This window comes from Amphiura filiformis, chromosome 6 (assembly GCF_039555335.1).
Source record: "Amphiura filiformis chromosome 6, Afil_fr2py, whole genome shotgun sequence".
Taxonomy (NCBI): Eukaryota; Metazoa; Echinodermata; class Ophiuroidea; order Amphilepidida; family Amphiuridae; genus Amphiura; species Amphiura filiformis.
The window spans coordinates 67,582,782-67,607,808 of NC_092633.1; the positions used below are offsets into that span (position 1 = coordinate 67,582,782).

At 37.7% G+C, this 25,027-nt stretch overlaps 1 protein-coding gene across 1 annotated transcript; it reads right to left on the reverse strand.

Annotated features, from left to right (window-relative positions):
- Positions 1–3,784: 3,784 nt before the first annotated feature.
- Positions 3,785–19,700, reverse strand: LOC140155889 (kelch-like protein 38). The gene is given in 7 exon segments (XM_072178889.1): positions 3,785–5,865; positions 10,520–10,765; positions 11,722–11,757; positions 11,760–11,880; positions 13,259–13,504; positions 14,268–16,376; positions 19,598–19,700. Coding segments are annotated over 6 exon segments (2,937 nt in total). The 5' UTR covers positions 16,314–16,376; positions 19,598–19,700; the 3' UTR covers positions 3,785–5,623.
- Between the last annotated feature and the right edge of the window lie 5,327 nt (positions 19,701–25,027).

The following is a 25,027-nucleotide window of genomic DNA, read 5'->3' on the forward strand; positions in this document are numbered from 1 at the left end:
TTTTCATGTTCGTATTTCATTTTATATTTTTACGTGACAGGCCTAATTTAATAATAGGCCTAATTAAGCAAATAAAGCAATATCATGCAAAAGTAACATTAAAGTACAATAAAATACGGGTATAACTATAAATTAACATGATTAAAGCAAATCAAGGCATAGATTATAAAATAACTTGCAAATCATGGAGATATAGTATGATATGCGTTTATAATATAATTTCCATGACCGTATTTCGTTTTATTTTCTTACGTGACAGGCCTAATTTAATAATTATAAAGCAATTCAGCATCGATTTATATGCATGTGCGTTTCACTTTTGAAACTGTTAACAGCTGTTAACAGCATTAATTTAAGTAAGTCTACTGACACGTTTTGATATGTATTCTATATTTCAGTTATTACGTTGCATTATTGTACATGGCATTATAATGCCGAAAATTACGAAAAGAAGTTCATCTTCGCGGGGAAAAGATCCCTCCTGCATATTTGAAGTCTATCTAGACATCTTGAAACAACAGAACAGCGACAAACAAGACTACGTCAAATGCGGCAGCACGCTACCGAAGTATGAGCCAGAGAAACTCCGGAAGAACATCAGACTCGCCTACAATAAAAGCAACAGCACACTGCCGAAGTGCGAGTCAGCGAAACTGCGGAAGAACATGAGACTCGGCTACATCAAATGCGACAACACCCTGCCGAAGTTGAGCCAGTGAATTATTGCGAAAGAACACGAGACTCGGCTACATTAGAGCATGATAATGCCGAATCTGCGGAAGAACGTCAAACTCGGCTACGACAAAAGTAACAGCACGCTACCGAAGTGCGAGCCAGTGAATCTGCTGACGGTAATGTACCGAAATTTGCCCGGATATATACTTCCATGACACCGATAATGAAGTCTCAAACCGATTACGGCACAATCCTGATCTTAAATCCTCAACAATGGGTACACTGCAAGAAAGGCTTCGCCAGGTTAATCCGTACATCAAGTCGTTCAAAGCTGCAATCGAGATTCAAGGACACAATCGTGACAATCTCCATATCGTCTTGAACGCTGAGAAGAGGCCGTCAGAAGAGCATGCACGGCATTAGGGACTCACCATTAGACTTCAAGGGTGGGGGTAGGAAGGTTTTGAGGAAAAAAACTCTACCCACTGCATGAGCAAACAAATAAAAATTTCCATTCCAACACTAAAAAACAAAAAATCGCCACCTAACTCACAGTGTATAAATGCATGGAAATTATAAAAAAAACCTTGCCGCCTTTAGCGGCGAAAAACATTGCCCCGACCCCAACTTCCTACCATCCCCCTTGAAGTCTAATGGTGTGTCCCTTACAACCTTCCAAACTTTAAGGTTGCAGTCATCTTATCTGGTGATTTAGTCAACAACATTGATGTTATTGCCCATCCGCGGGAAGGTCGTATGCAACGTAATCAACATATCAATTTGTAAGCGCTCTTTATAGCAAAGTCATAGTTTGTTTGTTTAAACGGTCACTCCGTGTGGAGACACGCTTGGGTCCTGATGGGACCAGGCTCAAGTGAGAAACAGATAGTTCATTGAATTTACAACCGTATGACAAAACAGGCGAAAATAGTAATTTTTGCACAAGATTTGCAATTTAAAGAGAATTGGCCATTGCTCATTGAAATGATGGACAACATAAGTGTGCTCTTTCATTTAATGACATAAATTTTGAAAAGGAACACTTGCGGTTTTGACTTTTAAAACCTACATTTTGGTCAAAATGTGCTTGGATAGGTCGTTTTCAACAGAGTTACCGCATCACCTTGCTATAAACACGGACAGCGAACATGAATTTCAACAATATAGCCGGTTACATTATGACCTGAGATACGCGTGTATATCACTTTTCAACTAGGTTGACAGATATATTACGTGATAATATGTATATGTTACACAGATCATGAATATGTACGACTCATCACATGCCAGGGACTTGGCTTTGATTATTTTAGACTTCTTTTATTGGATTCGACATTATGTCCACGTAAAGCCATATTATAACATTTGCTGAGGAAGACGCCCTCAATGAATTTTTTAAATTCCTTTTTTACACGATTAAATTGTACTTTATTAAACCAATATACCCTGCAAAAATCAAGACTCTAGGTGCTGTAGTTTTGTCAAAATCCGAGATTTTGAATAAAACGCCGGAATCCGCGCTTTATTATTACGATGGAATTATTAGTCGAACGCATACACGATGTTCATAACACACAGTACTTACGGCGTGCGGGACGGTGATATACACAACAAAGGGTCGTACCACAACATGACCGAAGGAGTGGTACGTATTGGCGACATGTGCGCTGGTAGTAAATTCAAATTTTCTTTGCTTTGCCGTAGTTGTTCGGCTCCAAATTAAAAGAGGATATATATGACAGTAAAAGCTAACATTTTATGGCAAAGAAATGCTAATCTATTTTGTTTGAAAATGTTATAATATGGCTTTAAATTAAATACAGACAACTCTATACACATTGGCCTTTGACAATGCTGTAATAATCTTTATTACGCAAAATAACTGCAAAGATTGTCTATCTGTAGCAGCGTGTCGTTGAATATAATTATTTGGTTTGCAAGCTACTCAACATTTATTATTTATATGCATGGTACGTTTCACTTTTCGCGGGAAAAAAACCCTGCTGCATATTTGAAGTCTATTATCTAGACATCTTTAAACAACAGAACAGCGACAAACAAGACTACGTCAAATGCGGCAGCACGCTACCGAAGTATGAGCCAGAGAAACTCCGGAAGAACATCAGACTCGGCTACAATAAAAGCAACAGCACACTGCCGAAGTGCGAGTCAGCGAAACTGCGGAAGAACATCAGAGCATGATGCCGAAGTTAGAATCTGCGGAAGAACGTTAAACTCGGCTACGACAAAAGCAACAGCACGCTACCGAAGTGCGAGCCAGTGAATTTGCGGAAGAACATCACACTCGGCTACAACAACTTCAAGAACAGCGTCTCCGTCACGCAACAGAAGCACTCGCTCGACACAGAAAATTGGGAGTCATTAAAGGCACAGCTGATTTTCTTGAAAGTGACTTTGAACCAGTAGACTCACATCATGAACTACCTTTTTGATACAACTGCATGCCCAGTGATTTTCGATGGAAAGAAGAGCTAAGAAGAAAGGTCAGGTTTATGTTGCTCAAATGGAAAGGTCAAACTAGACCCATTTCCACCACCACCCTAAGTTATATAACCTTTACCAACAACCTAAATTTCTGAACAAACGTCGAAAATATAACAACTCTCTGTCATTGGCTTCACATGGCGTCGGACGTGAAAGTATACAGCACGGATACAGTCCAACAGTAACAATGCAGGGCAAAATGTATCATATTGACACCCTTCTTCCTACTGATGGTAATGTACCGAAATTTGCCCGGTTATATACTTCCATGACACCGATAATGAATTCTCAAACCGATTACTGCACAATCTTGATCTTGAATCCGCAACAATTGATACACTGCAAGAAACCGCACGCCAGGTTAATCATGTTAATCCGTATATGAAGTCGTTCAAAGCTGCAATCGAGATTCAAGAACGCAATCGTGACAATCTCCATATCGTCGCTGAGAACATGCACGGCATTAAGGACTCACCATTAGACTTTAAGGGTGGGGGTAGGAAGGTTTTGTTACGTTACAAATATCATGAATATGTACGACTCATCCCATGCCAGGGACTTGGCTTTGATTATTTTAGACCTTTCTTTTATTTTCTTTAATTGGATAGAGACAACTCTATACACATTGGCCTTTGACAATGCTGTAATAATCTTTATTACGCAAAATACTGAAAATAACTGCAGTGATAGCATCAAGTTTATCAAGAGTTCCTTCGTGAAATCAAAAGAATGCTTCAATTATACAATACAACCATTTTTTTACTGTTTTATCATGATGCAGGAATAATGGTGCTCTTTTTCTACTTAAAAAAGATTAAATGATAAATAGATATTTCAAATTAAATACATGTCAATGATTTTATCATGGCAAATACTGTTCTCTTAGCATGCTTAGTCACTTTTAAGTCTTAAAAGACATAAAAGACAAACAAATATTGCACACTTATAGGTTAATGAACACGTATTACTTGTTGAGAGAGAACGCATCAACATCGGCTATCATTGATTTACATGTACAGCTCTCTTCCCTAGTAAAAGTGGCACAATTGTGATTTTACCCTTTCGTTGTTAAATAAACATATCTCGTAATTGAAACAAGCAAAGTGAACAGAACAGACGGTATTTGAGAACTAAGATTGCGCCCTTGACGTTGATATAAGCATCATGTCATAACGGTATTTTCACTTGCACATTTTTTTTTGAGACAGGCTGTAGTTTAAATTGAAAATATGATGAAGTTGTTGAGAACTAGTACAGATTGACAAAATTAAATTGGTCACTTTACACAGATATCGTAAACATTCAATGAATAATATGGCATAATAAAAATGTGTTATAAGTAAACTTCATTGCAATTATATGGATACATGTTTTGATGAGGTGACCTCAATGTTTATCAACAAAGGCAAGGGACTGGTATCATCTTTATGCTTGAATGAACCCCATGCAACCACTACACTGTTTAATAGTCTTATTGTGATGTGGCGGGAGTTTTAAAAACACGAGCCCTGAACAAAATATGATGCGCACGCATACTGCCAGGCAAAAAACAATGGAAATTGTGATGATGCGTGCGCATACTGTCAGGCATTGACGTCAGAAGTCACATCATCTATACAACATAGTATTTAACCGAGAAGTTACAAACAAGATGTAAATAAATTGATAACAATGGGATAGAACGCTTACAAACAATGCTTCAAATCCGTGTTTTATTACTACAAAAGATGCATCATAAATTATTGTGATAATGTTACAGCGATCATGCATTTGAGAGATAGCTTAGATATAAATATCATACATGAGGCATATTACGAAATCAAAAATTTTAATTTCAAACTATGTGAGTTATAGTAAATTTTTGTAATTAACTTAATTGAATAATACAACACTATTGTATTTCCCCACTAAACTACTAAACAAAATGTGTCCTACAACATGTAGTATCTACGATTATAGGCAATAATAAAGAAAAAACACGCATTTAAAAGTTGCAGTTTAGGTAAATTTGTATTGATTTTAATCCAGCGCGAAGATATTGGCGAGTTTTACAATGCCACAATGATTGCGTAATAAGCATTGATCGCTGTAAACGGCAACTTTTAAACTGTTTTAAATTCGGGTATATTTCTTTTAAAACACTACTTGTGACGAATGGCGTATCAAAATGCGAGTAAACAAACCCTCCTTCTGTCTATGTTAAAATATTTTGAATACAATAGTTCTGAAGCTATGCGTATTTATAACGCCGCATTACTTTTTGTGAAGACTTTAATTACTAACAAACCGACGGCATGTGTATACCGAATAGGAAAGAGTACATGAAATTATAAATTAATACGATAATAGACTAACTTTGTGATTTTAAATTACACTTAACTATGGTTTTCTGACATTAACCTTAATAAGTCTTTGACATTTTAACAGTATTGAATTGCAGGACTCAGTCGCTCATTGGAATATACTTTTCAATTGAAACACAGCCATGTTCACAGAGCGGAACTGGAAGAGCACCAACAACACCCCAGATATCTAGTGCCGGGTCATAGCATTGGATGTAAGCGACATTAATGCTAGCATCTAGCTTGGAACCTCCAGCTATGTATATCTTATCTCCGATGACCGTCATCCCGTATGAGTAGAGGTATTTCCCATCTGGCATGTAGCAACCTTTGACATGCTCTCCTGAAATATAAATAGAGAAGAATCTTGAGTTGGCCATTGCAATTATTAGATGACGACTAAAAATAGAATAGACAAAGGCAATCCGGGGATTAAAAGTGTTCGCTGCTTTCGCCTTATATAGACTTATATCAGAAGAAAACTCGTATTTTCTCATTACCGCAGTGTCATTTAATGCCTAAGATTTAAGATATTTTTCATTAAAATGGTGAATCATAACGTAGTGATTTGTGGTAACACCGGAAGTGTATGTACTATCATATGGGGCATTGTTGTCCCGGAAAATTGTACACGTTTTGGCTTCTCAAATCAAAACCCGGCCACTGGAGCAACATATTGTTTTAATGGTATGCCTCAATCTAAGAGGAAAACATGAAAAACCGACTAAGCCTCTTTAATTGGCAAATCACCTAGCTCTGCTATACCGATTATATGGAGAGCATGTTTTAGGCGAGTTACAATATGGGCGAGTTAGGTAAAGGCGAGTTAAAAGGTGAGTTACCCCCACAGAGTCAGGCTATTTTAGATATTCCATGGGTAACACTATGAAGTCCCAGTGGCGAGTTACAGTAACACTATGAAGTCCCGGTGGCGAGTTACAGCAAGACTATGAAGTCCAAGTGGCGAGTTACAGTAACACTATGATGAAGTTCCAACAGTGAATTAAAAATGTCACAGTGTATTATTAAGTACTGTTTTTTTTAAAGCTGCTAGTCCAAAATCAGCAAAATCAGTTTCCATTTATCATATATTTCTCTCGGGCTTGCAATGATCTTGGGAATTAATATTAGAGGCAGTGCTACTCTCACCTGTGCATAGGCTGCCCTCTTCTTCTAGTATAAATAAAATCCGAAAAAGTTATACAAATAAAAGTCATAAAACTTTTTAAACACTATATTTAAAAAAACACAACACAAAGGGGCACAACACATAATCAGTCAATTGATTGATTACTCAACTATTTTATGTACCATGAATAATCGGATATACAAGCAACCACTAATATAAAAGAAACCAAATCATATCTCACTACTCTTGAAATAAACAATTTTAAAAATCATACAAATACATTTTCATCAACATCAGTGGCGGTCACTGTGCATTCTACTGATACTGAAATCCTTTTGTTTTTACCATCAAAAACTAGTTAGGACATACTGCACACACAGAAAAAAAATCAAATTGTATGTACCAAAGTCAAAACACATAATGCCTAGGCACATTTGTACAGTATTAATGGTATTTGTAATAACTATTGATTGCAGTATTTAAAATCAAGGCTGATATCTATTTATATGATAAAGTATAATATGGAACGGACATGAGTCAAAGAATACATTAATGGTATCAATTTTTTTAAATAATAATTTTTGAATTTTGACCAAAACTGCATTTTTCACAACTCGCCACATGGACTTTCTAGAAATTCGCAACTCGCCACATGGACTTTCCGGAAATTCACAACTCGCCATGTGGACTTTCCGGAAATTCACAACTCGCCGCATGGACTTTCCGGAAATTCACAACTCGCCTCGTGGACTTTCCGGAAATTCACAACTCGCCTCGTGGACTTTCCGGAAAACACTGCAGGGGGTAACTCGCCATTTTAACTCGCCACGTGGACTTTCCGGAAAACACTGCAGGGGGTAACTCGCCATTTTAACTCGCCTTTTTCTAACTCGCCTATTTTTTAACTCGCCAATAACCTGTTCTCGATTATATGCCTTATATTGACTAAATGTTCGAGACTTGTCATGCTTGTGACTCTTGTGTAAATGTTTTGACTTGACTTGGGTCCGGTCTTGTAACAATGCAGCCTAGAGCTTGGAAGAGGCCCGGGAATAGGCAAATGGAATTTATTGTCTGGCGCGTAAATAAACTGCCGGTCAAATATCTCTTTAGGTGTTTTAACTGAATGATAGACTACTGATATAACAGGTGTTGTACTTTTGAAAGGTTTGGAAAGTATGCAAAAAGAAAAAAAGAAAATTTGGTATTTTGTTTTTTGTTTGTCTTCTAGAACACTTTTTCTGTGTCCTGTCTGCTTATTGTGATGTTAAAAATCCAGGTTTTCTGTTTACAACTGTATTCCTTAACCCGACATAGTACGTTTGTTTCCTGGATTTCAAAACTTCTCGTTCTCTTACTGTGCGGATTTCGAAATTTCGGAATCCTTCAGATGGTATAACTTATCTGGAATAGAGAACCCGGACTCCATATACCACCACAGTGACTCATGGGCGCACACCACTAAATAATCGTCCCATTGAAATACACGGGAAAATACAAGAAAGTAAATTTGTTTTTCTACCCCATGTAACAACATTTTTAATATTTTGATCGAATCAACGTCTTAAATAAAGATTAAACTTTTATTTAAATTTGATTTTTGGGACAAGTTGAGACAAGCTTAAAAGATACGAACTCCTGAACAGCGCCATCCCGAATTTCAGCCGACACTCTCGCCTCCTTACCAGTTCTGGCCATGATATTGTTCCGAGGGCCTATTGCCCATGTACATTCGATTCGGAACATTTTCTGAACAGATTTGTAATGTTGAGCTCCTATTCTATCGTTTTTATCAAAACAACCAAGAGTCACTCAAATTTGGTTCCCTTGGGACGCCGATATATTTCGCATAGGCGCTATTTTTTACCGGAACTATGAAGGGTTACACCAAATGCGGAAGGATTTAGTGTAGTGCACTCTTCTAAGAAAAAATATTTTTGATATTCTTTATTTTTGGAATCAGTGGTCAACATCCTAAAAAAGTGAAATTGCTTTTTATCGCTAGTCGCTCCAAAGTTATAAAACAGGGCTCCAAACAAGCTGGGACTGGGTGAAAAATATGATACTTTTCGCAATTTTCGGCATTCAAGGGCCAGAGCAACATTTTGACCATGTTAAACTGTATTTATAATCCCATTAACATCAGGAAAGTGACTTTGTTTACTAAAAATATGTACAATCACAAATATAACATGACCGAAAAGCGACATGTGATCATTTCACCCCCCCCCCACTCTTATATCATGCATAATATAAGGACGTGCAAATATGCATGTGCGTAAAGTTGGGGGGGGGGGGTATGGGTAGATAGAACGTCAATTTGACACTCTAAAATGTTAAATTTCCCAGTTGTGTGTATTATTATTGCAAGATCTAAAATTAAGAACCCCCATCATTAGAATTGTTTGATAAATTTCTCTCTTGGGAATTGAATATTTGGTCATATAATAAAAATGCCGTCATTTTTCCATCATTAGGCCGTAATATAGTATGCCTTGACTTTAAATGTCTATTGAGACCCAATTAAAGGTTCAGTGATTATTTTCAAAACGGTTATAATTGAGTTTTGATCTTATAATTACATTTTGCATCAAAATAATTCCAAAGATGTTTCATTTTTTCTGCACCGAGATAATCAAAAGTGACCACTTCTATGATATTGTGGCCAAAATAGCTCAATTTCAATAGCCCGGTCTTAAATTGTCAATTCGACGGGAACTTGTGTTTTGAAGCAAATTTCTCGTGCGTTTAAGAATGAAATCGCGTATTTGTAGACGGAAATAGAAAACAGATCTTTTTTTTTTTGCAAAGACATCAGTTTCAGACAAAAATCTCAACTTTTTGGCACTTAAAATCAGGTATTAAGCATGTCCATAGCCTATAAAAAAATGAGTCTTCGAAGGGCGCACACCACTAAATAATCGTCCCATTGAAATACACGGGAAAATACAAGAAAGTAAATTTGTTTTTCTACCCCATGTAACAACATTTTTAATATTTTGATCGAATCAACGTCTTAAATAAAGATTAAACTTTTATTTAAATTTGATTTTTGGGACAAGTTGAGACAAGCTTAAAAGATACGAACTCCTGAACAGCGCCATCCCGAATTTCAGCCGACACTCTCGCCTCCTTACCAGTTCTGGCCATGATATTGTTCCGAGGGCCTATTGCCCATGTACATTCGATTCGGAACATTTTCTGAACAGATTTGTAATGTTGAGCTCCTATTCTATCGTTTTTATCAAAACAACCAAGAGTCACTCAAATTTGGTTCCCTTGGGACGCCGATATATTTCGCATAGGCGCTATTTTTTACCGGAACTATGAAGGGTTACACCAAATGCGGAAGGATTTAGTGTAGTGCACTCTCATGGACGAAAAAGATAACAGACCGCGTACAAGCAATCAAAGTTTCAGCATCACCCGATAATGAGGGCAGTATTTTATTTTGTTTAATTTTGTTTGTTTGTTTTATTTCTTCTTTAACCTGGGACACTCAATCAGTTGAGAACACAATTAATCATCTGTTCTTCCTTGATTGTTACACACGGCACGATCAAACGATCGGCCCGCATGAATATGCGAGAATTCACAGCATACAATGCGCAGAGACTTTGACTGTTGGAAAACAGTCTGATTAGTCTATGGCTCCAAGCCTGTATCAAGATGGCGGTCGAGTCCTGGTTCTCCTTCTCTAATTCTATGGGAATAGCCTAGCTCTTGCAATATTGAAGTTCTTTGAAATCTATCAGTGATACAAATCATAAGATTATATAGTGTTACCTCTGCTACCTTTTTAGACATGCTACTGTGGCATTGGGAAACCCGAAATGCTATTAGTAGTTTGATTCCAAAACGAACATACCTGTACTGGGGTTGTAGACAATTACATAGTTGTCGTATCCACGGTAGACCATGAAATATATATAATCATGCAGAACTACTGCATTCTCTATTCCATCTCCTTGATGGCGCTTAAAACTGTACATTGCATCCCAAGCGTTCTCTGATTGGTTGTAGCAATGCATTATGTCTGGATCACGGTAGAAGTAGCCATTGACGTAGAGCTTGTCATCAAGTGATGTACAGCATGGTTTTTCCACGTAGCTACCTGTTTATTTATCAAAGATACAATGTTAATCGTTATAAGTGAAATGAAAGTCCTTTAAACAAATCACATGACTCGAATAAGTGTACTTGTTATTAAAGTCAGATAGGAGTTCATCTTGTTAATTGGTTTTGCCAAGATGAACTTCCCTATAATTGTTGGATACTATTCTATATAATGAATTTCTTCAAGAACGTAAGACAAATGTCAAAATAAGTAAGAACTACTGCATACAGTGACATAGTGCAGTTATACTGCACAGCAAACATGGTTCGACCTTTGCAGTAATAGGAAACTATTCCGGCAAACTAGCCTATCCTCCACATTGAATGGTGGACTGCACTTATGCCCCAATATGGCACTTGCCAATCAATAATCACCCACTTGAAATCCCTGACTCGCTGCACTGACCAAAGTTATGGACAGATATGGGAGCTGTTTTTGCTGTAGCCTGTTATCTGTCATTTACATATCAGGGTGGTACGAACATTTGCAGATGCCCCACATACTCAGTTTTTAGCCTACATGTAATGTATACATTATTCTTGATTGACAGCAAGTACAAATTTCGATTTACACAGGGAATTTTGCAGGCCATGCCGTGCCCACTTACTAAAACACCGAAGTGCGAATATTTCCAAATATTTAAATTAGCTAAAATTTAGGACATGTTACAAAACTATATTTCCTAAAATTTCAGAGAGTACAATAAATATTGACCGGTTATTTTTCACACAGTGGCGTTAACTAGGAAATGCCCTATACCTCTAACATACACTGTTTGTAGAGGTCACACCTCAATGGTGAGAGCACTGTGTATTGTGTATAGGAAAATGGACAGTACCTGCAGTATGACTGGCCTTTACACACTTTTGGGTTCATCAACGAGTCGGCCTTGAACAACATATTTGATTGACACTTAAATCTTATTTCAAATACTTACTAAAAGTATACCATACCTTTAATCCTGGTGATACAGCTCCAGAGATTCGTGGAGGGTCGTACCGTTCTACATCGTTGAATCGTTTCGCCCAGCCCATTTTGCCACCGACTGCATAAATCTTTCCATCAAGCACTGCGACCCCATGACCATGCCGTGGCTTATTCATACTGGCAACCTATAGAGAGATACAAAGATGTGAAAGATGGGAAATACACTATTATTATAAGTGTTAGAAATACTGGCATTGAAGAACGTTCAGTATTCGAATTCATTTTGTTCATACTGTGCACTGTCGTCGTTTGCATAACGTATGATCGGATATGCATCAAATACCTTTTTCCCCTTCCACTTCTTCTTCTTCTTGCCCATGAGGAGTGACACAGGTCAAGAACTTATATAAAAGGCACTTAGGCACTATAAAAGACAACCACATGGGCCAGTCAGTGGTTCACAACAGCTGGAACAACAAGAGTGAAGGGGTACAGTAACCGCATCAGACACGTGAAATAGATGCTTATGCACTCTGTTCTTGACGGATGATGCGCCGTTGTCAGATATGCCCCCGACTACTCCATCTGGTAGGTCCAAACGTGAACTGCAGTATGGATGAAGGTCCTGCCAGTAGATATGGTTCTAGAAACTGGTACTGTGAGCAGAGCATGCCAATGCATTGACAAGCTGGAGCGGGTAGCTCTTCTGACTACAAATGGCTTTGGCAGCAGTGCCTTCAGCACTGGCGTAGTCAGAGGTGGCCGGGGAAGTGCCCCCCCCCCCCAATCATAGCCGTCGTTTTATCTGAGGCCGTCGATAAACGGCCGGGCCCTGACTAAAAAAATGCGTCAACAATATGTAGGGTCCACAACTTATAAGTTCCTCATAAATACTTTTTAAAAACAATCGAAAAATATGTAAAAAGATGTGTGTAGCCTTATTTATTTTACACGTATGGACCAAATTGTAGCGTCACACGTCATTGCGTTCCGTCACAATAGTTCATTATGTAAAAAAAGACACCGTTTTAAACAGTGTTAAAAGTTGCATATGAGTCCATAGGAGTCAACTCAAACAATACAGTAGGGCAGGCTTATTCATGTGCACTGGGCAAAAAGGCAAAAAAATATATGGCAAAACATCCGACAAAATATGACCCCCCCCCCAGATTCCAAAAACCTGGCTAGGCCACTGCTGGACACAAGCTGACGTGCATTTTGTGTAATGCATTATGTACGTTATTTGAAACTTAGTATTTACACCGTGTCATAACACAGATATTGGAACAGTGTGGCGGGTCTTTTGAGGTGGCAACTAGTCACATGTGTTCCAATATCTGTGGTCATATTAAACGACGTCTTCTTGCTTAATTAAACAACAATGTTTTGAGCATATACACCGCACAAACAATGTTATGAAGAACAGTACTGTAAATTAGTGTACATTTCTTCGTGAAATTCGGTTTCTTAAATCTTAAACGAGAACAAGATATATTTCAATATTTCTAGCAGGTAGGAAAAGAAATGAACATTTTCTGGATGTTTTAAAAAAATACTACTTACCTGCGACCAGGTGTTTGTGATAGGGTCATATCGCCAGACATCAGATAACGTTTCAGACATATGGTCACCGTGGTCCGCCTGTCCGCCTACCACATAGATGTCGTTTTCAAGAGAAACACATCCGAAGCGGCGATTCCGTCCCGGGAAATCGGCGAGTGTATCCCATGTATCACTCTTCGGATTATAGCTCCATACATTTCGTATCCATTGTTGTTCATCATCGTATCCACCAACAATAACCATAACCTAATAAACCAATAAGAGATGAAAATCCTACATTTTAAAAATATTTATCTTGAATCGGATCATAATGTGGACTAAACCATCACCATATTCAATATACTCATGAGAGGTAATGGGCCAATGTTTAATAGATCATCCCAGAGGTTTGAGTCATTTTGGCCCAAAATTTGGGCCGCTTCAAAAGCTTAAATTGTTCTTTCTGGTTTGTTTTTGCAATTGCAATTCTAGTATTTGTAAATCGAATGAAAAGCCTGATGGGATGACACTGATGTAAACAATGGAACATTGGAGTGTCTTAACGAAGATAAAAGGCGTGGCTCGCGATAGGTTATTATATCATTCTGATGTGGCAGTAACGTCAGTGTCAGTACACATTTCATTGGGCGCAGCTACAAATGAATCGCTAGTGTTCGCTCAAAGCGCTGACGTACTCAGGCACACGCTTTAATAAAGACACCGCATATACTGCAAATTTATGTTTTGGACAGAATCACATAATCATATCGATTTCTGGGCTTAATCATGAAATGCAGATTTTCCTCTGGAACACTTCAGACGAATCCAGAACGCATCCGAGGTGTCCTGAGAAATTTGAAGTGTAGATTCGTTAAACATGAGGTTAAAATAAAAAGCGCGATTTTTTTTAATGTCCGTGAATTAATAACTATTCGTAAATGAGCAATAATTTAAAACAAATTTAGTGTGAAAATTCAAATTCCAAACAGTTGCATTTTAACCCTTAACCTAAAATAACTGTAAATCGTACCTGCGTTTTCATGGAGAATCGAAGCTTCAATCGAATATCGGGCAACTGCATACTACCCTTTCCAGATATTTGACGAAGTTTAATCGCAGTTTGAACAATTTCCTCGCACTCTGGAGACTGTTTCAACAGGTCTTCTGCTTCTACCACTTTCCGATAGTATTCTGGGTCTATCAGTGGAAGTCGGACGTGAACGAGTATGGATGGAAGCTGTGGAAGTCTTTCGTCTATGTTGTATCTCAGCCATAACATGACGGCTTGGTATACACTCTCTTCCTTCTTAACATTCAAACGATCTTCTGAAATTAGAGCTGACAGAATCGCTGGTTGCAGCTCTTGAAATTCGTCAGAACTTGTTACTTCGGAGAAATTTTCCAAAGCGAAGTTCATTGCATCTTCATAAAGCTCGGAACAGTTGTACATGTAGGCGAAATTGAGTATTCCAAGACTGTTGGAAACAGCGAGTTGGTCCTTGAGATAATGAGCGCAAGCTGATATTGCTGGAAGAAGCTGAAGAAAACAGGCGAGTTCCATGATATCCTGCGCGTTCTCGTCGTTCAAATAGAGTTTGCAAGTATAGACAAAATCCAGCAACCGCTTAAAAATATCGGCACGTATGTCGTGCAATGTTACTTCTTCCTCTATCGCCTCTTTCATATCTGAAGTCAACATGGCTCGAAAATATGGACTTATAGCTATGAGAATAGCCCGATGGCAATGAAAGTCGCATCCTTCAATCTTAAGCACTAAGTCTGTGAATTTCTTCTGTTGTCGTTGTTTATTCAAACAATACAGGATTTCCAAGGAATAATTGCGATCATGAAATAAGTTGTCGGAAGAGGCTTGATTGTCATCTTCGGCTGAGAACACTGAAGAAGCCATTCCTGTGGTTGACGACGTGTCACTTCCGCCCTCAGTTGTAAATTGGCCCATAAGATACTCGCTACATGCTAGCTCAACAGATTTACCCAAAAAGAGTTTCTTATTATAAGCCTGCTGAAGCAACTCTTGGGCATTCTGACTAGAAATACCGATTTTACCAGTGTAAATGAAGTCTACAAGTTGTCCAACCAATCCTGCGCGCAGATCGGTTATCTCTAATTCGACAGGTTTGCTACAACTATTGTTATAACCTTCCATAATATTGGATAAGTATGGACTTCCAGCTGCAAGCAATGGCTTATGTCCAGTGAATGTTAGACCGCCTACATGTATCTTGGTATTGATTAGTTCCCCCGATTCTTTCATGATATTGAAGTGAGAGATCAATTCTCCTGCATAGTGTGGCAGGTAAACTGATGTACATCCAGTGTATTCTTTATCCATTTCAATCGCGAGATTAGGGTCTGTGACAACATTTGACGCAGTTTTTGAGTTCGAAGCTGCTTCATTTGTCCCTGACACTAAGATACTTGGAACTTTAGCTTTGTCATAAACAGGCGCACTCCAAAAGGAGCTAGATGTAGTTGAACTGTCTCCATATGATCTATCTTCTACATCTTCATCCGAGAATACGGATGGGGGAATTAAGTCTCCTGCAGACATGCCAGAAGGGTTATTTAACTCAGAAAGACTGTCGCGGCTACCAGTACTTAAAGCACTACCAGAGTGAGGACTAGGTGGACCACCCGATGCCTCGGAACCACCAAGACTCGACTCGTCCAAACTTCGAATTCGACCAATTTGTCTCAATCTCTTCGCGGTTCTATATGGATCAGGACGTCCTGGTCGATCTCGATCACAGGCACCACTGGCATGTCTTTCTAAACCTCTCGAGGTTTCCAGATCCCTTCGTAAAACTCTCAAAGCACGGTCACGCGACGCTTCCTGGTGTGTTGCAGCAATCTCGACGTTGACACCATGTGCTTCACTACTATCAGAGGATGGTCCACTTGCATCGCAAATTGTACCAGTTGCTCCAGGAGGCGAATTCTCTGCAGTGTCACCTTCCCTTAATAGTGATCTAATGTCTTCGTTTTCCGGATTGCTTGAAAATCTCTGACCATAATAACAACGTCCAGTCTTGTCTGTAGGTGGTACAAATGTCATTGTTTGTGTTCAATTGACTACAAAACGTCAGTGTAAAACCATATATCAACGTGTCTTCGTTATCTGCAAAAGAATGAGAGAAAGTATTTTACAATCAGTAGTGCAAATATTTCTCAAAATTATTGTTATTTTTTAAACACTTTAAGATAGTTATAACAAACGCATTTTCAATCACAATTAGCCGTGTTCATTGAGGTTCATAGGCGGCGGAAGCGGGGGACACGACCCTTTTTTTTCCATGGGTCCCAATTACCCAGTACATCTAATTTTTAGCACGAAAAGCGCTGTGTTTTGGGGCCCAAATAGGGTAAAATTTGCAAGATTTCGCACGCTTTGCGCGCACTGGCGCATCAAATGGCACATCACACCTGTGACCTTGGCGCTAAAAAGTCTGAATTTTTTCGCGTGACAAAGTCCAAGTAAAACTAAAACGAAATGCTCTCGTCCCCCGACCCAGTGGCCATAGCCCTTTTGCCCCCTTATAAAGTTGGCTTACCCACCTCTGAAAAAGTGCTGGATACGCCACTGCCCCTCCCCCTCCCCCCATTTGTAATGCCTCCACCGTCACTGTTCAGGTTTGTAAGCTGAAATGTGACATGATCTGCTCCATGGGGCCCAAAGGAGGCATTTTTGAAAACTGAGTTACTATTATATTATTATTACTTTATACAAACATTAGTGTATTTGGCTTTAGACGTAAATTATTCGGTGTTTGCTACAACGTCCCAACTTAGGCTCGCGTAAATTCACATATAAAGCGTGCCCATTATGAGTCTAGTGTTGTTTGCCTATTCTAATTATTACAGAGCCATTTACATCCGAGATGTAACGAGAGAGATAGCAGTGTGTACGAGGTACGTAAGTTGGCATATGAAGTGCAACCAGATGGCTCGTCGCAATTTTATGGCTAGACTCCTGAACCAGATGCGAACATAAATGTACAAGTAAATAAAAACAACAATAGGCACTTAGAGCAACAGCAATCAGAACAACAAGAACACTATCTATGAGAAGAACAACAGCAACACCAACGACGATTATCCAGCATCGTCACATTAATTTAATACTTGCCCGAGTACTTGCCAAAATACTGCTGCTGTTTTCCCCAAGATTATTTCAAACACTGAAAGATGATTCCAGACCATCATTGTAACTTTGCTTATTCATCTAAGAATTCACGTGATTTTGAGTAACTTTAAAAGATGAAAGCACAAAAATAAATACACGCCAAATAGCTTTGGGTAACACAGTTAAAACCAGCATGCTTGGCGGGATTCTCAAGTATAAATATCTTCACGCAAACATAGTGCGTCAGTGGAATGCGCCAAGTATCCTGCTGCCTCCTCACCGTCCTGTGACCTCTACTGAATGCCAGATATATTATTATTACTAAGTAGTGTGGCGAGCCAGACTCAAAACAAAGAAAGAAAAAAAGAAGATAAAAACCATTTTGAATAATCTTTATCATGAGGATGTACAGCTACATCTATCCGCTTCATAGCCAATTCAATTGTACGTCTGTCTGCAATTACCTTTAGTACCTCCACCTAATGGACAACTTACGGTTATTACATGGGCTTTTCAAGGCGTGATTCCAGAGGGGCGTAAGTTAATAACAGAAACAGCCATGCAGAAAAGAATTAGGGGGGGGGGGCACAAACCGTTTTCGGCAATTTTCCAATGGGATTTTCTCAATTTTCAAATCGATTGCGGCCCTTCCCTATGTTTCAAACATGTCCACATTAGGCTGGATAAACAAGTTTGTTTGTCTAGAAATTAGGACGTAGGCCTACCGATGGCAAAAAACTTTGTTGCAATAGTTGCTTCAATTTAAACTTGAATTAAAGTTGGATAGCGAGTGGCAGAAAGACGAGAAATAATATAAGTAGTTAGATGTCCAAAATAAAGTTCCACAATCAAGATAGCAATATAATAAAACGGTACTAGTATTCTATCATGCAAGATTCGCCAAAATGTTCAAAATGGAGTTCTGAACTTTAATCGGTACTGCATTTGGTTCTGATAAACAGCGACATTATTTCTTTGATCGGTTTATAGCACAATACAAACAGGAGAAATCAATCACTCGGCGTGGTTTTTTAGTGGCGCACATTTTGAAAAATGTATGTTTTGATGGATCAACATTTTTTCATTGTTTAAAATTACGTCAGTCATTCCAAAACGTCTTTGATTTCTTTAAATACGTTTTATTGTGATAAAGTAAATCCTCCTGGCCCTCTCTATACTGTACGCAAAAACAATAAGTACCCTTAATATAAGGCAAACAAAAATTGTTCTGTTGTCCTCGAAGCTGAATAAAGTTTTCATGCAGCGACATAATAACATTAAAAATCGATTATATTTTTTGGTGAAAATTGATACAGATAGCAGAATGTTGTCTCATATGTTTGAGCAGTATCGCTGATTAATCACTGGTGTGTGTATGAGAGTGTGTGATGTGTTTGTCCAACAGAATTGATACAGACATAATGTAGTCTTACCTGTTTTAGTATTACCACTGATTAATCACTTGTTTGTGTATGGGAGCGTGTGAATGTGTTTGCCCAATGGGATTGATACAGACATAATGTAGTCTTACCTGTTTTAGCAGTACCACTGATTAATCACTTGTTTGTGTATGCGAGTGTGTGATGTGTTTGTCCAATAGAATTGATACAGACATAATGTAGTCTTACCTGTTTTAGTATTACCACTGATTAATCACTTGTTTGTGTATGGGAGTGTGCGAATGTGTTTGCCCAATATAATTGATACAGACATAATGTAGTCTTACCTGTTTTAGCAGTACCACTGATTAATCACTTGTTTGTGTATGGGAGTGTGTGAATGTGTTTGCCCAATATAATTGATACAGATATAATGTAGTCTTACCTGTTTTAGCAGTACCACTGATTAATCACTTGTGTGTGTATGGGAGCGTATGAATGTGTTTGCCCAATAGAATTGATACAGACATAATGTAGTCTTACCTGTTTTAGCAGTACCACTGATTAATCACTTGTTTGTGTATGTGAGACTGTGAATGTGTTTGTCCAATGGAATTGATAGAGATATAATGTAGTCTTACCTGTCGTAGCAGTACCACTGATTAATCACTTGTTTGTGTATGGGAGCGTGTGAATGTGTTTGCCCAATATAATTGATACAGACATAATGTAGTCTTACCTGCTATAGCAGTACCACTGATGAATCACTTGTTTGTGTATGTGAGCGTATGAATGTGTTTGCCCAATAGAATCGATACAGACATAATGTAGTCTTACCTGTCTTAGCAGTACCACTGATTAATCACTTGTTTGTGTATGGGAGTTTCAACTAGAAGTAACAAGTTTCGTGAAAACGCAACTGACTCCAAGTTTGCTTGCAATTAAATGTGAACTGTTCACATGAGAGCATGTTATTGAAACTTTAACCAAAAGAATATCAATTTGTCCTCAGATGACCTCACATGACCTTAAAATGACCTTCAAATTGTGCGACACAATACTATAACATGAAGATTCCCATACTACACCTGCCCTAAGTTTGCTTGCAATGAGACTTTACCTGAGCGTATTATCTTATTAAAACTTTAATATTACTTCATTAATGTTACCTCAAATTCATATAACAGGCATGTACGAAGAAGTTGGTGCCACTTATTACTTTCCACCAACGAATTTATGGTTCTACGAATAAAGAACTGGTAATAAACTTGAAGTTACGAGTTACATTTCAATTTAAAAGGGAAATCATTTGCCGAATGTTAACTAACAATACAAGACTAAGCTATTCAAAATCATCCATCTAGTTGTTTTTTAAATATTCAATTAGGCAACAAAATCAGTAGTTCAATAAATCTACAGTAAATGCAGTAATATTTTCAATAAAATTACATTAAAATTTTGGTCTTATTCAAATACAGTACTTTATCCAAACTAAAATCAACAGAAGAAAATTTACTTACATGTACGATCTCCATCTACCGACAGTCCTCTGTATATTTCATCATCTTCTTGTGTGTATGTGACGCACTCTTTTAAAGCGTGGATGGTAACTACGTGATGTTTTATACCAGGCTCTTCCTCATGGATGCATATGATGATGACGAGGCAGTCTTGTGTTTACATCCAGTCGGTCTCGTGCTAGCCTCATAACCAAGACACAGTTATGTTATTAAACCTTTTATCTGCGAATGATATTCAGATTCGTTCCAACTTTTTGTGACACCGTCATACTTGTTCATTGATTTAATTATAATTTATAGGCACACTGAAAGATCTTAAAATAAAGCAAAATTATTGGAAAAATTTTACGAATTCAAGAGGTTGCTGATATAATGCAAAAAGATTTAACATGAATACCATCTAGGATTTTATTATATAATAAATTAAGATGATATGAATAATAACATTAACCATTTATTTTATTGAGAATGTACGTAACTTTTAAGAAACTTTGCAAAGGTTTGGATTCCGCCATTGCTGATGCAACTTCAATGAAAGCAGTGGGTTAAATGTTTGATGCTTTATTTTGAACTTGGTGTTCGTTGGTCGAGATGGTAAATAGTTTTGCTATGCCATTATCTATGTGGAGGGTCTCACATGCCAACGTTGATATATTATGATGTACGGTTTGGCTACTCTTCAGATAAAGATAACAAGCTTTTGGTTGGGTGTAATCCAAATAAAATATCACATGTACCTTCAAACAAAGGTTTGTTTCACAGAAACATCTATCAAGTATATGAAGCGATTACTTGGAAATTGTTGAATCTTGTGCGCGAATTTCCTCTATCATTCACCTCCTCTTGACCTTCTGTCTTTATCCTTTCCTTGCAATACGATATCTTACTTGAAGGAAAACTACAGGACGATCATAATACACATATTAACAATTAGAAACCAGAACACGCAAACACTCCTAACATAAACGGGACCACTAAAACAGGAAAGACTACATTGTCTGGGTAATTTTTATGTGGATATATAACATCTGGCATGTATACGTGTGGGTATAGCATAGACCCTAGAACATTCTAGGATCTCTGATATTATCTTGGTGCATGACTGTGCGGATTATATATTTGTTTGGGGTGTACATTGCTTAATGTTTTCTGCTACAACAGATAAGAGTACATTATGTCTGTATCAATTCCATTGGAGAATGACACTCACACGCTCCCATACACAAACAAGTGATTAATCAGTGGTACTGCTATAACAGGCAAGACTACATTATGTATGTATCAATTCTATTGGGCAAAAACGTTCACACGCTCACATACACAAACAAGTGATTAATCAGTGGTACTGCTACGACAGGTAAGACTACATTATATCTCTATCAATTCCATTGGGCAAACACATTCACACGCTCCCATACACATTCGCTGGCTGAAACGCATAATCCTGCAATTGTGTGTGAATTTCAAGAAAACACATCTCAACCTAAATCTCAAATTTGGAGGTTTAAAATTAAATAAAAAGGTATTTTTGACCCTTGTTTTCGCCACGGTTTCTGTGCCGAATTGAACATGTTTGTGTACAAAACTTACAGCATGCATCTCGCTGAGATCGATGATTTTACTGGGCTGAGATTTTCCATAGCGGTAGTAATACGTACTTCTCTTTCATGCGTAACAAGATCTCGTCCTGCAATTTTCTCTGAATTTCTAGAAAACTTGTCTCAACCTAAATCTGAAATCTGGAGGGGCACAATTCAAGAAAACGTGATTTTTTTCGCCACTGTTTCTGTGCAGAATTGATCAGGTTTGTGTACAAAACGTATTCACGTACATCTCGCCCGTTGAATGCCGATTGCGATGATTTAAAGTCGGCGTTCAAGTTTACATTGTTGATAAAAATTTCATGGAAATTTTATCATAATTTAATTTAGTCCCCAAAATGTGTGTTTACCTCACTGGCCAATGTCAGTGCAGTTACAGGAGCATGTCAGTTACGTAATCCAATTAAAACTTGCTTAACGACAGGGGATTAAAGCCTTCACAACCGGCAGACTGATGTCTGTATTAAGTGAATTGGGCAAACACATTCACACACTTCCATACGGAAAGAAGTTATTAATCAGTGCTACTGCCAAAACAGGTAAGACTACATTATGTCTGTATCAATGCCATTGGGCAAAACACATTAACACGCTCACATACACAAACAATTGATTAATCAGTGGTACTGCTAAAACAGGTAAGACTACATTATGCCTGTATCAATTCTATTGGGCAAACACATTCACAGTCTCACCTACACAAACAAGTGATTAATCAGTGGTACTGCTAAAACAGGTAAGACTACATTATGTCTGTATCAATTATATTGGGCAAAAACGTTCACACGCTCCCATACACAAACAAGTGATTAATCAGCGGTAATACTTAAACAGGTAAGACTACATTATGTCTCTATCAATTCCAGTGGGTAAACACATTCACACGCTCACCTACACAAACAAGTGATTAATCAGTGGTACTGCTAAAACAGGTAAGACTACATTATGTCTGTATCAATTCCATTGGGCAAACACATTCACACGCTCCCATACACAAACAAGTGATTAATCAGTGGTACTGCTAAAACAGGTAAGACTACATTATGTCTGTATCAATTATATTGGGCAAAAACGTTCACACGCTCCCATACACAAACAAGTGATTAATCAGCGGTAATACTTAAGAGGGACCCCACCTAACTATCATACATGGTTGGCCAAGGTCAAAATTTTTTTATGGTGTTGGTCGAAAGGGCTTTGGGTGTAGATTGTAAAAATCCACTTTGCTTGCTCATATGTTACCCGTTGCCATGGTAACGACCCGAAATGTATTTTAGGTGATTTTAGCTCATTTCAGGCTGAAATTGCTGAAATTTGCCTAATAAAGAACGGGCCATGGCTCCATTATTCGAGAAGATAGAAAAAATTTGATTAGATCATTACAATGGACCATCTTTCTACTTTCCAACAAAAAATAAAAATTATTCATGTGGTGTTCGGTTGTATCTTTTTTGACCTGGCAACACTTATAGTTTTGCCCTTTTGAAAAAGTGACAATTTTGACCTATTTTTGAGGTGCAAAAAAAACTATTGGCCATGACTCCCAGAATATTGCAATTGTGGTTTTGAACAAAGCAGACCATGCCCCATTCAAAATTGATATAAATTGCTTGGGGGATTATATCAGTAAAGCGGAGTGTTGCCAGAAAATAACACATTTGTTGAAAAGGGCTAAATTTGACTGGGAGTGTTTTTCCCCTGTATTTAAGTAATACTGAAAATATTTGTTATGCTTGTGCATCATGTTATCTCACAATTGAATGTTTTTGATCTAGATATTAAATATTAAACAAACTCAATTTCTATTTTGATATTTAAAGTGTTGCCAGTATTCAAAAACTGCATTTTAAGGTATTTTAGTCAAATGACTAGTAATTGGCACATATTTAAAAGTCTAAAACCAAATGATAAAAGTATAATCACTTGGATTATACTTCTGAATATTGATGTATAGCAGGCCTTTCAACTCATTCAAAAATAAGCTATGGCAACTGCAGTGTTGCCATAAAATAAGCAAATTTAGTACTTTCTTTCTACAGACTACCTTGTTATGCCCTGATTTTTGGGAATTTGAGAATTCAATTCTAAACAAAGTGTATTATGTTTTAATGTACTATATACACGACCTGTGTTAACAGAAAAAGACACACTTCTGAGCTCTTCTGCATTGCAAACGTTACAAATAATATGAATTTGTCTGCCCTATTTCTCCTAACAAGAGTTATTTAACATGCTCATGATCGGGGTGAATTTTGGTGGAAAACACCCGGGAAAATATGCTCCTTGCGCCGTTTCTTTTCTTTCTTTCTTTTTCTTCTTTTCTTTCTTGCTCTCTCACTTCTCTTTAATTGTTTTCTCTCACTCAGGGGGGCACTCTTCTCCCTGTCCCCACCCCTAGCTACGCTACTGCAAACAGAACAAAATGTTGACCCCGTTTTTTAGTCGGTGCATAACGACATTTTAGCCTCTTGACTCATTTATTTTTGATTCCTCTATTGAACAAAGAATTGTCCAAAGGTGAAAAGCATCAAAAGTTGCCCAATCGCGGATTTGCATCATTCGGCTTTACGATGTATTTTATTGGCTCTCTATATATTTATGTTTAAATAATGTGAGTATATTTGGTTGAAACACAGCACAGGCTATATAGACATTTCCCAATGAATTTTAAACACTTCTTTTAAACACTTCTTTTCTTTTAAATAAAAAAACGATATTAGGAACGGTAGAAACATTCCAACTTTGAAGAAAAACAAGTTCAAATGAACATTAGGAAAACATATATATTAACAGGAATAAACATCAAAACACCGTAGTGCGGATGGCGCTGGCATGAGAATATATTGAGAAAATATTGAAGAGAAATAAGCAAGAAACTGCAGCCTAAAATTAATGCTAAATCGAAACCTTGAAATAGAGGCCTATTGAAAACCTAACTGGCAAAATCATGCAACAAAGAAGAAAAAATGGAATTAAATTGTGAATATCATGAACATAAGAGAAAATAAGAGTAACATGATTATCAATGTATCATTGCCCTCTATCCCACCTTTGTCCAGCCGATACAGTAGCATAACCAGGATATGTTCAGAGGGAGGGGGGGGGGGGGCATATTTGGGGGAGCATATGGGGAAAGAATATTAATT